General features: G+C 43.8%; 1 protein-coding gene across 1 annotated transcript in view; it reads right to left on the bottom strand.

The window, feature by feature from the left end:
• The window catches only part of ADAMTS2 (ADAM metallopeptidase with thrombospondin type 1 motif 2), a 168,454-nt gene that overhangs the window by 13,088 nt on the left and 142,497 nt on the right, over positions 1–12,869 (bottom strand). The window contains exons 11-17 of the mRNA XM_052689458.1: positions 8,211–8,356; positions 6,684–6,859; positions 4,358–4,491; positions 3,410–3,533; positions 2,716–2,796; positions 1,319–1,482; positions 3–162 (exon numbers count right to left, since the gene is read on the bottom strand). Coding sequence (XP_052545418.1) covers positions 3–162; positions 1,319–1,482; positions 2,716–2,796; positions 3,410–3,533; positions 4,358–4,491; positions 6,684–6,859; positions 8,211–8,356 — 985 coding nt within the window. The remainder of the gene's footprint in view (positions 1–2; positions 163–1,318; positions 1,483–2,715; positions 2,797–3,409; positions 3,534–4,357; positions 4,492–6,683; positions 6,860–8,210; positions 8,357–12,869) is intronic.

The raw sequence follows: 12,869 nt of genomic DNA, 5'->3' as shown, positions 1-12,869 counted from the left end.
ACCTCCTCCACAAGGTCTTGAACACTGGGACCACTTCTTCAGAGCCCATTCATACGATACTGAGTCTTCTTCCAAAACATTATTGTTATCTACGTTCAAAGAATCTTCATGGATCATGTACTTGTAAGTCAGAGATATCTTGGAACCACCATGGGGAATCACCTAGGAAGCAAAACAGATGCAGGGGAAAAAAGATTTAAAGACTGATACCAGAAGCTATGTGAGGTGATGTGAAATAGCAATCATCATGGTTCAGATCTTAAAACATTCTCAGAGGGATTTAAACCTTCTAGCTGCACTCAACATGTTTTGTTTTTTTTTTTCCCTAATGAAAAAGTATCTATTTCCTTGTGACACAGAGTTTATAAACTGCGTATTAAAGACTGTTGTTGATTTAGTCTGATTTTTCTTGCCAACACTGGACTGACTTCACAATACTAAATTTTTTCCATATCCCATCATAAAGGAAAGGAAATGTTCTACTAAAACGATGATGGATAGTTCCACTCAAAGAAAAGGCAAATTCAAATGCACCGATAACTGAAAGAGGTGAAGAAAATTGCTCGTACTTCTGATACAACACAAAGATTCTTGTGATAATTCTGGGAATGCTGTAAGACTTGTTACTTAATCTTGATAGAAGTGTAAATCATTCAGAGTTTTTTGCTATCACACTGCATCCAGACAAATGCAATAGAACATAACTCAATGTGAATAACGTGTAAAATAATGGTCCTTTGAAAACAATTTTCATTCCTCCTGTAGCGTTCAGCTGGTATAGACTAACACATCACAGCTGCTGTAAGAGGTGTTCTGAATCAACCTACTCCTACTTATGGCAGCCACTTGCTATTTTGCAGTAAAAAAAGAATACAGTCACAAGGGTTTTGGAAGTACAGAACTGGCTGTGCCATAACAAACTGAGCCTGGAAGTATGAGAATCCTGCACTGGACTTTGCAGAATATGTTTTCAAAACATGGACAGGAGGATATGAACTGATATGAACCATTTTAGTTTTAACTAATGCTCCCATGACAGATACATTAAGTGGGCTGGAGAGTCTTTACACAGTGTCCACTTTCTTGGCTAGCTGCAGGAAATAATCAGGAGAAATGGCTGCCCAATACGTTACCCTGCGTTACAACAATTCATGTACGCAGCAACGAAGGAGAAGTAAGGAATTAAAATACATCTTCCATTGTCTTGTAAGCGAAGCAGATGTCTTCTTTTAAATCACAAGAGGAATCTAAAATATATTATAGCACATTACGAGTCTGTAATCCTGACACTGTGGAAGATGGTTTTCATTTGACTTACCAGAATAACTATTCCATTACGCAGAGGCCCCATGGTCTGCACGGTTTCTCTATTATCGTCATTCCGATATTCCCACTCCACACCCATGTCAATAAATACTTTAGAGTCTGGCACGTAGTTGTCTTCACTTAGAATGAATCTTCCTGTATCACGATTTTTAATTGCTAGAAACAACATAAGATATTTGAATAGCAGAGGTTTGCTTCTCATCTCTGGGTTTGTTCTGCTTTTGTCCCAGTGGGAGGAGCAGAAAAGGCCACGCACAGCAGCGTGCATTTCCCTCTCTTCTCTCACAGGTTTGGAAAACCTTTTTCAGGTGTTTCACTGAACTGCCAGTGCTTTCCTGCTCAGCTCCAGGAACATCAATTGTTCTTTTTTCTTCTTTTTCTTAGCCTGCCCAGATAGAAACAAGGCCAGAACCACCACACTGTGTCTGCCTGTTCTCAGCTGCTTCTCATCCCATTGGCCAAACCCAAGCCAACGATGGCCACCTCATGGTCCCACGTTTCTCAGCTTTCACATGGGGTATGACTGCCCCACAAGAGAAAGCCTACAGGGCTAATCCACAGTGGTCCTCAATGCAAGAAAGAGAGAGGCTGGAATGTGTATTCCTTCTGCTCAGGTACAGCCTGATGGCTGTCCAGAGAGGTTGTGGGTCCCTGGAGGTGCCCAAGGCCAGGTTGGGTGGAGCTTTGACCAGTCCTGAGCTGGTCAGGGATGATCCTGCTTGTGGCAGGGATGGAACTGGAAGGACTTTAAGAACCTTTCCTACCCAACTATTCTGTGATCCTATGAAGAACCTTGTCTGGCCCTGCGAGCAATGGCTCACATCCCACAGGACAGAATGGGAAGCATTCACTGGTGAGAAATTCGACCAACTCACAACGCAATTTGTAGGCCATTTGCTGCAAATGTACTTCCAATTAACAACAGCCCAGTAGGCACTGCTTCTCATCAATTACACACACTGCAAGGAGAGGATTTCAATTAACTCCTAAGCTGTGTGATTGGTTGGGCAGCCTTGCATCAGTACTGCTAGCTGTGGGGCAGGATCTGAAAAAGAGCGAATGTAATCTTTGCTCTTGGATGGAGCTGAGTAACAACAGGATGGGAAGCATTTTGGAAGATAATGCACTGCAGCCAATAAAGCAATTCTGCTCCTCTATCAGCAACTTTCACACGTGCAGGGATGTTCTTGTTAGGACTCCAGGGAACACAGCACAGGGAAATCGAATTGCCAAACAAGTTTCCTAATTTAACATACTTGAAGGAGGTATGTGGTGTGGGAGGATAGTGGGTAAACAAATGCATAAACATATTGTGAGGCTCCAAAGATAAAAATAAACAGATGAAAAAATGTTCTGACTGAAAATTTGTCCCATTTGTTGCACACTTACCGAGATGATGACTGGTGGCGTCTGATTCCTGTATAAGTAAATGTCTTGCCCCAACAGGAATTTCAAACATCTTAATGTGCCCTTCATTGTAGTATTTAAAAAGATAATAACTTGTTAGTATACATCAAACAGGAAGAGTCTGGCTTAGGTTTTAAACAAACAGCATTTTCTAAAGTCAGGGTGCATCACAGAAGCTGAACCTAATCCAGCATCACTCCCACTCCTGTTTCTGTGCCAGGTGATGGAGCACAGCAGGGACAAAGAGCTCGAGGTCAAAAGAAAAATGCCTTATGTGCAATTTGCTTCAGAGTAAAGTGCACTTCGAGTACCATACACACCCACAGACACTGTGTAGGCTTGCATGTGACAGTGAGCAATGATGACATTTTTCTGCAGCATTCAGGTGGAGCAGCCAATGACATCAGCAGAGCCTGTGGCCATGAAATGAGGATCAGTGAAGGCCTCCTCTATCCATGTGCAGGCTCTAATATCATCAGACTTGCATAATCACTGGACAACAGTCTTATTTTGAAACTCTAGATATGTCTCAAAGTAAAATGCAGAGTTGATTGCAATTAGTGGTGCTGTGAATGATTTGCAATTGCTTTGGTATTTTTCAGGAAACTTTAAGTATCAGGAGAAATCAAATGAAGACATCCTGAGTCCCCCAAGACAAAACAATGAATGAACTGACCTTGTTTCTTTGGTACTCTTGAAAACGTTCCTTTCACCACTTTGCAGTGGGAATTATCTCCTCCGCAAACACCGCATTTGTCTTCCTGCTTCGTGGATCCTATGACCCTGTCACACCCAACTTTCTGCGCACAAAGCAGAAAAACAGTCACTTTTACTTATTCAAGCTTCAATTCAAAGGAGCCTTCAACTCAGATACCAAAACCCGGACTTCAGCAAAGAACAAACTGTAGTATTTTCCTGGAAGTTCAGTATCCAAACAGATTTTAATACTTGCACTTCCAGTTCTTACACAGCTGTCAGTCAGGTGATTAGATTTTGATACTGTGCTTCAAAGCAGTCCTCGTGCCAAAGGAATGCAGCACTGTGAAGGACAAGCTCTTCAGCCTCAGCGTATCCTAAAGCAGAAGGTTAAATCCTGGGAGAATCAAAGCGTCGGTGGGAGGGCAGAAGCCTCCAGCAGTACTTTGCCGAGTCAGAGCCTCAAGTTCTGCTGAAAGATGACCTGAGGCAGATCCCAGCTCGGAGGAATTACTACTGATTTTTTAAAAACAGCCTGATCAATTATGGGGAGAATGCACACCAGCAGTACCTTAGCACCACCTTCCGTGGGAGCTACAGCAGGTTTGTATGCTGTGCATTCTGCCTCCACTAAACCTGAGCAGGAAAAGCTTTCATTGAAAAGCTTTTGCTGAAAGCTAATTGTAATAGCTCTTCTTAAAAACCGTGTCAAATATTCCCTGTGTAGGTAGGCGCTGTTGGAATTGAGTCACATGCAGTGTGATGGCAACTGTGAATATCACACACAATATTGTGACAATAAGCCTAATGAAATCTCCTTAATACCCAAAGTGTTACTGTATCTACTTAAAAACACATTCGTGTAGAGACAAACTCAAGCCACCATTTTAGTTGTTCACTGTCTCTGAACCAAGGCATCAAAGCTTACCAAGCATTCTCCCCGCACGCAGATGCTGTAAGCGTCTTTGTAGGAGCAGCGGGTCCCATCGTGGACCATCCTCTTCATGTACACAACATCCCCTGTTTCCTTGGATTCGCAATACAGGTGGCACCTTTCCTTGGCTGCAAAAGAAAACAGTGCTTGGCCAGCTCTAAAGGTTTCTTTGCTGAACTTGGTAGTATGTGACACTATGCTTTTTGAGGCGAAGAAGAGCATTCTGTTAGATGGAAGAAATATTCTGCTGGTTTAACATGACCACATCTTAGGCACTTTTCCCACCATTTAGAACAGTAATGACCTTGCAATTATAGCAGTTCAATTAAAATAAATGTTCACAGGGCCATAGCATTCTTCCCTTGTGCAGTTCCATGGCCTCTTCCCTCTTTAAATGCAGTTCTTGTTATTGCTCTTGGCGTCTTCGTGCCCACTGGGTATTGGTACATCAGAGACCTTTGTTACTGCTAAGCAACAAAAAATGCAGTGCCTGGTCTACTAAAACAGGTAATTTACTTTTCTTATGCAGATCTTTAATGGGGAAGTCCTAAGTTTAAGACAGTGATGTCAGACCTAATGGATCTGCATATATTAGGAACATTACACTATGCACAAGGCATAGATGTGTACACACACACACTGTGCCTCACCCAATGCATACCATACACTCATTGCAGCAGATAAAAAGAAAATACCCAAAGGTCTGAGCAGATGTTACTGGCTCTGTACAAGGCTTTATTCCCACAGCTCCACGAGAATGGTAAATTTGCAGCTGCCATTAATTGGAATTAAATGCTCCCCCCAGTCCCCACCATAGACAAATGTACCACATGTGCCTGATGGAGCTGCTTGTCAAGTGCACGGATTTATGTCACTTCTGAGTCAGGGCTGTGTTATCTGCACAGAGTATGTCACTGCTATGCCTTGCCTGTACAAAAGGCAGTTTTAAACACAAAAGCCCCTGTAACACAGATATATAGAACCCCAGCAGTGGCTAGTAACAGTGCTCAGATCAGTGAGCCAGTTTCTGACCCAGAAGCCATGGAATTTAATAGAAAATAGCTGATTAGTTTCAGCAGACTCTGTGGCAGACAGCTCCAGAGACAAAGTGAAGGTCTGAGCAGAATCAAAGGTCTCTGGGCCACGGCGTTCCTCCCCATCTCCATGTGCCAGCAAAACTATTTCATGAAATTGAGCTGTGAGGCTGCATCTGCTGCTCCAAGAATCCCAGATTGCACAAGATGGCATGAGAAGAATGAGGGGACCCTGAGAACTCTTCAGGAAATAAGTCAGACAAATTAATGACAAGCTATTTGCCATTAACTTCTGACAGTAGCTCCCCTCTGGAATGTGAAAGGATTCACCTAAGGCGATCCTTCCCCTCCCTGAGATCTGTGCTGGGCTGGGCACAGCTCCGGGACATGGGCCGTGTCACTTGTCCCCTGCCACACCAGCCCTGTTCTCCATGACCTTGTTTAAAAGCATGAGCAGTCCACACTGCTTCTCACACAACTGGGGACTCGTTACCATCTGCCTTCTTCTTCGTTAAAAGCAAGGTTTCAGCACAACACAGCAATAGCATGGCAACAGTCTTCACGCCCCAAAACCAATTAGCTGCACTTCTGCTGGCATTTAAAGCAGAAAAGTTAGCAGTAAAACTAACATTTTTGTTTGCAGAGGTGATCTCTGCCAAGATGCTGTAACACCACAATGATCATGATGGTTCTCACCCAGCTCCCATCCAAACCAGTGTCCGGCCCCAGCAGTGTCCAACAGAATTAACCTGCTTTGGCAGGGGGGTTGGACTCGATGATCTCTGGAGGTCCCTTCCAACCCCTACAATTCTGTGATTCTGTGATTCTGTAATTAGCAGGAAGATGGAAGAACAAAACAAAACTGACACTTTCCTGTGTATATTCTTCAAGGAAAACTGCAGCTCAGAGTTCCTCCACATCATGGCTGGATCTCATTGTTTAGCAGCTTTTGGTGGATTATAGACCTTTCAAACATTTCCCTAAATCATTCTTAAAACTTCTGGCATCTGAAAACACCCTGTGGCAATGGATTCCCATTTAATATGTGCTGTGTGGGAAAATTTGTTTTCTTGTTTGTTTTAAATTTGTTTTAAATCTGCCACTTGATAATTCTATTTGATGTTCTCAGGTTTATGTTATGAGAAACAGTGAACAATCATTCTGCAGTGTTTGGTGCCAGAAGTCCCAACTTGGCCATGTCAGTGGCCACACCACGTCCCTGTAGGTCCCCAGCTCCAGCACTCCCACCCTGAGACACATTGAGGACAAGAAGTGGGACCACTCACCATCAACATGCTCATAGGGCAGCCAATGGTGCTTCGTGTTCTGGTACTCAAAGTATGGATCCCATTGCCTGCACTGCTCCTCTCTGAAATCCTCAAAGTCCTTGGGGCAATCCTGAGTGTTGCAGAGCTGGAACTCATAGCTCGGCCCTACGCACGTGCGGCCTCCGTTGGCTGGACTGCAGAGGACAGAAAGTAATGGTTACTTTGGTCATTAACACATGACTTGAGCAACTACCAAACCCTCTGAGACACAATCTAACTCCCAACCACGTCATTAGGAACTTGATGAAGCCAGTGATGTATTTCCAGTACTTCCTTCTCGCATTTTATCAGGACTTCATCTAGTTTAATGATTGCTCTGGTGTTTGCTTTCTGTTGGGAGGTACCTCTGGAAAGGTTTCTCTCAATATACGTCATTACAGCTGGGATAAAAGAAGCAATCATTTAAAAACCCGTCGTCGCTATTTCTCTCCCACAGAGCAATTCCTGCAAGTTGAGCCTCCAAGCACTTGATATAGAAAAGTTATTTTCTTGGTGTGGTTCAGGAAAGGAGAGCACAAGCAGGTGAAGCAACTCATTCACACTGCCTCCTAAGCCAGCAGCAAACCCAGCCTTTCCTCTGTGCAAATAGATTTTACAACTAAAATAGAGCCCACAATCATAAAAGTCACTTTCATGTTGCCAATGGAGTAAAGGTTGAAATTAGAACTGACAAATTTTTTTCTTAACGGAACAATTTCCATCAGAAAACATGGCTTCATCATCAATAAGATTATTTTCAATATTGAAGTCATGTTCAATCATTTCATCCTGTCAAAACATGTTCAAAAATTCTGTTTGGTGAAATCATTTAATTCTGCCCAGTGCTTCACTTCCTGCTGCCATGATCCTGATATTTCATGAAATAGGGATAATCACATATTTCATATCATTTGTACATCTTGTATACATTACATATATCATAGTTTCAGTGTTACTGAAATTAAGCCATTTTACATTATTTTGATGAACCACATATATGTCATCAGAGCACAACAATTCAACATTCTTAGGATTAACTTTGGGGAGGGTTCTGCTCTCTGGAGCTTTGCTCCAACTTGGAATGAAAACAGTTTGAAGATGTCAGTATATTCCCTGTTGTGAGACTGTTTTTGAAGTACTAAAAAAGTTGGATTAATTTAAAAAATGAATTTTTTAACACAATCCAGCAAATTATTGACATCATTTCATACTCATGCTAGAATAAGGCATACACGGGGCTCTGAAGTACACCTTTGCAATAACAGAACGGCACTTTCAAGATCCTTTTAATGGCACAACCAGCTCAATGGATGGATAAACTAGCAGATAAAGATGGCTCATGTCTTTGGGCTAAGGGGCCCAAAGCAGAAATTCTAGTGTACTGCAGGTGAGATCTAAGAGCACCACTCAGCAACCTTTACTGTGTTACCATAGCAGTAATTCCACAAGGGTTCTCACCACTCACTCACTTCATGTTCAAAAACCACGCAGGAGTCCCAGACTTACTGTGGGTTGTCACACTGCCGTGTCCTGTACTTCACCCCCGTGCCACAGGTGCGAGAGCAGGAGCCAAACTTACTCCATGCCCCCCAGTGCCCATCCTGTTTCAGGATGTCTGGTGTCAGCCAGATGCAGTGACCTTTGAAGCAGTGCTAGGAGAAAGAACGGGATAGGAACAGAATGAGCAGATGGGAGTTGGACTAACGGCCTTCAGAGGTCCCTTCCAACTCTAAGGATTCTATGATTCCATACTGCCCCATTGGTGCAACAGATTTCATTTTGGGCACAAATACTGGATTTTTTTCACCTCTCCAGAAGAAGGCAATGAGAATCGCTGCTGTACTGTGCCCGTGATCCCCAGCTCCTTCTGATTTGACAAACTTACACATTTTCAGTATGCCCATTTATGCTCATAGGAATAGAGACTGCCCAGTTTGTTAACACTCTGTCAGCATCACGTGCCTCCATCAGAGCAGCAGGGATTTCACCTTAACTGGTAGAAATCCATCTAACGGAAGTGGCAGAATCCCAAACCCTGCAGGGTAAAGGTACAACCCTGCTGCTGCCATTTCTTGCAGAGATGACAACAGCTCCTTCAGCAGCAGTAGCCCCAGTAACACTGCAGTGAATGTGGTCAGCAAAGCAGCACGAAATTAATGTCACCTCACATGGCAGACATTGTTGATATGACATAGAGAACTCTCAGAGTCTCACTGAAATCTTACTAAAGCTCATCAGAACACCAGAAACCCTTCACTAAACACTGCCTTGCACAGACCCATTCTGGAGCAGTTACTCCCCATCTACAGCTTTCTCATTTCCAATGATTTTCTCATTCTATTACCCAAATTTTAATGCAGTCGGTTCTACATGGAGGTAAACAGTTTCCTGAATTCTGCAAACCCACAGGGTACTTACACATTTCTTTAAAAGCCTTTGTCACCTCCATGCTTATATCCATCAACTTTAATGAGATCTTGTAGGATATAAAGCAAAAAATGCAACTGAAGACATAATAGTTTGCCTTTTCTCAGATACATAATCTGATTTTTGGGTGGTCTTGCATGGAGCCCAAAGTTGGACTCGATGATCCTTATGGGTCCCTTCCAGCTGGGGGCATTCAACAACTCTATAACCCTCTCTACTGCCTCCTCCCACTAAAGACATCTGCTACTGCTCTTCCACCAGTTCCTAATGAAGGAAGTCTTCCTTAGCTGAAGGCAGGATGAATTCTTCTCAAGGATCACAGATTTGGACTGTTTCTGCTGTTGCTGCTGCTTACATAAAAGTAATGGAAAACATTGCCAGCACTACCAAAGACTTTGCATGAAGCCATTGCACTCTGCTGCACTGGTGGCTGCCGGGACAGGGCTTCGGCTCACGTGCACAGATGGCCACAACAACAAGTGCAATCGGCCCCTTGCTTTCCTTAACATTCAAGTCAACAACAACGTTTTACACAGCTTAACGAGCCCTGGAATTCGGGAATTTGGCAGGCAGCACCAGCTGAGCATATGGCTGAATGCATGCTGCCAGCAAAAACAAAACCAGAAGATATATAACCAGAGAGCATTTGTAAGCGTGGAGCGATTAGCGAGCTGGAAGACGAATTTAAAAGGGATGGATAATCATTAATAATGCTGAATTTAAAGAGAGAATCATTAGTAAAACGTTGACAAGACACAGGTTTCCGATTTGCTAATCCGCTCAATGATTGGCTTTTTATTCATGCAATTTATTTTGCTACTGATTCGGTTGGACAAGGGGTAGAAAACAGAGCAGAAATTAGTTTTCAGCTACTCGTTACTTCTCATGACTTCAAATATTCAAAGTCAAAGCCCATGAAGAAGATGAGTTACCACAAAGCCAATTATAACAATCCTGCTCCAGAGTTGCAATGGGCAAATTTTTCTCATCTGCTTGACAGAACAAGAGATAATTCAGCAAAGCATAAAAGAAACACAAAATGTTAATATGCTAACTGTGAGGTTCAGCACCGTATCCCTCCAGGGATGATGCACTCCTGGCTTTGTAGAGGTTTGAGCAAACAATGTGAGCAGTCAGCCCTGAGTGGAATGGCACTATTGCAGCGATGCAGGGGAATATGTCTGCCTGGCAGGCCAGACTGCAGCTGGGCTTGGAGGAAGATGAACTGCAAGGGCTCCTGATCCTTGCTTGTTTCAGCATCCTTTTGTCAGGCTTCTGCATCCCTCAGATGTAAGATCCACACAACTCTGCTTCAAGAGCCACGTAGCAATGCTCCAGGATCCGATACTCAGCAGAGAGGAGAGGGAGAGACATGTGATGCTGTGTTTGCTGTCTCTTTCCCATGTTTTAGCCAGATGCAAAGGGATGTGGTTTGCAATAACCATGAACAAACCACCTGTTTGACACTGTGACTCGTTCCTGAACTGGAAAGCAAATGTGGAAAGTGTTATTGACTTTGCCTGTGTAAAGAAAGGAGCAGGATGGGTTTTTGCTGGAGAAGTCAGTCCTGCGCTGCCTGCTGGGAAGCAGAGAGCTATGAGTGAGTCACCGCCAGGCTGCGTCTGGGCTGTGTGCTCAAAGAAAGAAGCCTACATAAAATGAAGTGATTCAATGGCATCTTAGGTGCTGCAGATTGGTGCAAGAGGAGCACATGGAGCAGAAAGCAGAGATGGATCCGTCTACAGTGCAATAAAGGATGTGAGAGCTGCCCCTTCCCGCTGCCACTGCAATAACTGCTTAACTAAGTGGGAACAGCCAATTCCAGCCACTATTCCCTTCACAAGCAGGGCTTTCATGTAAAGCGTGAAGCATATTAAAGCAATCTTTCTTTTTTAATGAGGAAAAAAAAATGGGAAAGTGCGAATTGTTTTCTTACTGGAAGAGAAGATGACTTCTTGTGGTCTCGCCAGTTTTTCTGGCAAACAGGGCAGTCCAAAACAAGTGCAATTTCCAGGAGAGGAAGCTTAAAACTTGCGCAGTAAAACATTCCATTGCTGTTTTCAGCAGTTCTTTGAGACAACTGCTGTGAGGGCCAAAAAAAAAAAAAAAAGGTTCTGTGTTCCTGTGGGCTTCCCACAGCTGTATGGTCATTTTTCAAGACTTGCAGATTTCTCTCAGTCTCTCTACCTGTCGTGCCCGCCTCCCAGCCCAGCCATGTCAGTAAGCCCTGCTTGGCCTCATCGTGTCAGGACGGGGCTGTTGCGTTATTTCCACTTCCCATCGCATGCGGGCTGGTCCGCTCTGCTCCATCTGTTTGAGATCAATCAATTGTAGGGAATAACCCCAGCTGTAGCACACAGCTGTCCCGGGAGCAGTGGTGGTTCCTGGTGCAGAATGTGCCCTTCTTGTGCTTCCGTGGCAGCCAGCACAGCGCTCACCCATCTGCCTCCCGTGGGGTCTGCATCCCTGGTAGGAAACCATCCAGGTCGCTTTGAGCACACATTGGTGTTTTCAGAAACCCTTTTTTCTTCTAAGACCTTTTTATTTCAATAATCATTCTTCTTCTCTTCCTGATAGAGCAAAAACTGCAAGTCTCATCCATGCGGTGTGAGGGCAGGAGGACGAGCTGGGCTCAGGCTCTTGCACAGCTGCCAAGTTAACCAGGAACATCAGCTCGGTTGGCACAGGAGGGTACCAGGAGCTCACCTGACTCCAAGGAAAGAAATCAGGAGTGTGGGCGCTGCAGCCCTCTGTGCTCCTCTCAGCAGTGAGCAGATGGACTCAGGCATGCCATCGCCTGCATGAGTGGCTTTTTTATTTCTGCCTTCTGGAAGGCAGTCACCTGCTTCAGCTGATATGCACCACTCCCCAGAAGAGTAATAGCTTCAAAAAAACTGAACAAGGAAAACTGATGGCATATTTGTTAAGGAGGCCCGGGTTCCAAAGCCTGGGGCTACTGGTGGAGCTGACAGAATTGTATACAAGTAAATAAATCATCAGCTGAAAACATATGTGCTTTATTTTCCTAAACTGCAGAATGCTGTGCTTTTAAGCTTTGCATAATTACCTCTTGTCTGCATGTTTAACTATGAAAATTCACAGAGCATCTCTGGTTCCACATTCAGACTCCACTCCCCACATGCTGTGCTTCACACACAGCTCATTTCCTTGGGGCTAACGTGGCCACTTGGAAGTGCAAGGTGCTGCATCACTGAAGCTTCAGGAAATCCATTCTGTCTTTCCCCTCTCAATTCACTTAAAAACACTGGGTTGAGAGCTACATGAAGCATTCTATTTCCTTTAAAATTCCATAAAAATAGCAGTTTTGTCCTCTGGCTGGAAAGCCTTAAGAGAATAACACACATTTCTATCCCTAAACCCACCAAACTATTAGATTGCTGCCAATTAACGTGTCTCCATTTGTACAAGGAAACTCACTTAAAAATTCTTTTTCAATAGCAGAACATCATTCTTTTGGCAACTTCTTTCAAATGAACACTTGCAGAGAAAAGCTTACAAATATTTTCATACATTAAATGCACATCTCTATGTGTGCATGCATGCATACACATACAAATACTCTGGCACTATGAAGTCCAATTTCCCTTCCACTTCCAAGCTGCAGTCCCTCTCTCCAAGACAGCAGGGCACACAGAGACGTGGTCCTTGTCAGTGTGGCTGCTGACAATGTGCTACAGATCTCCCATCTGCACTAGGTGTTCTTGGCCCTGGGCCATC

The sequence above is a fragment of the Tympanuchus pallidicinctus genome, unplaced genomic scaffold (genome assembly GCF_026119805.1).
Source record: "Tympanuchus pallidicinctus isolate F22 unplaced genomic scaffold, pur_lepc_1.0 scaffold25, whole genome shotgun sequence".
Lineage (NCBI taxonomy): Eukaryota > Metazoa > Chordata > Aves > Galliformes > Phasianidae > Tympanuchus > Tympanuchus pallidicinctus.
Note: the sequence above shows the minus strand (reverse complement) of the source record. Positions and strands in the feature narration are given on the sequence as shown.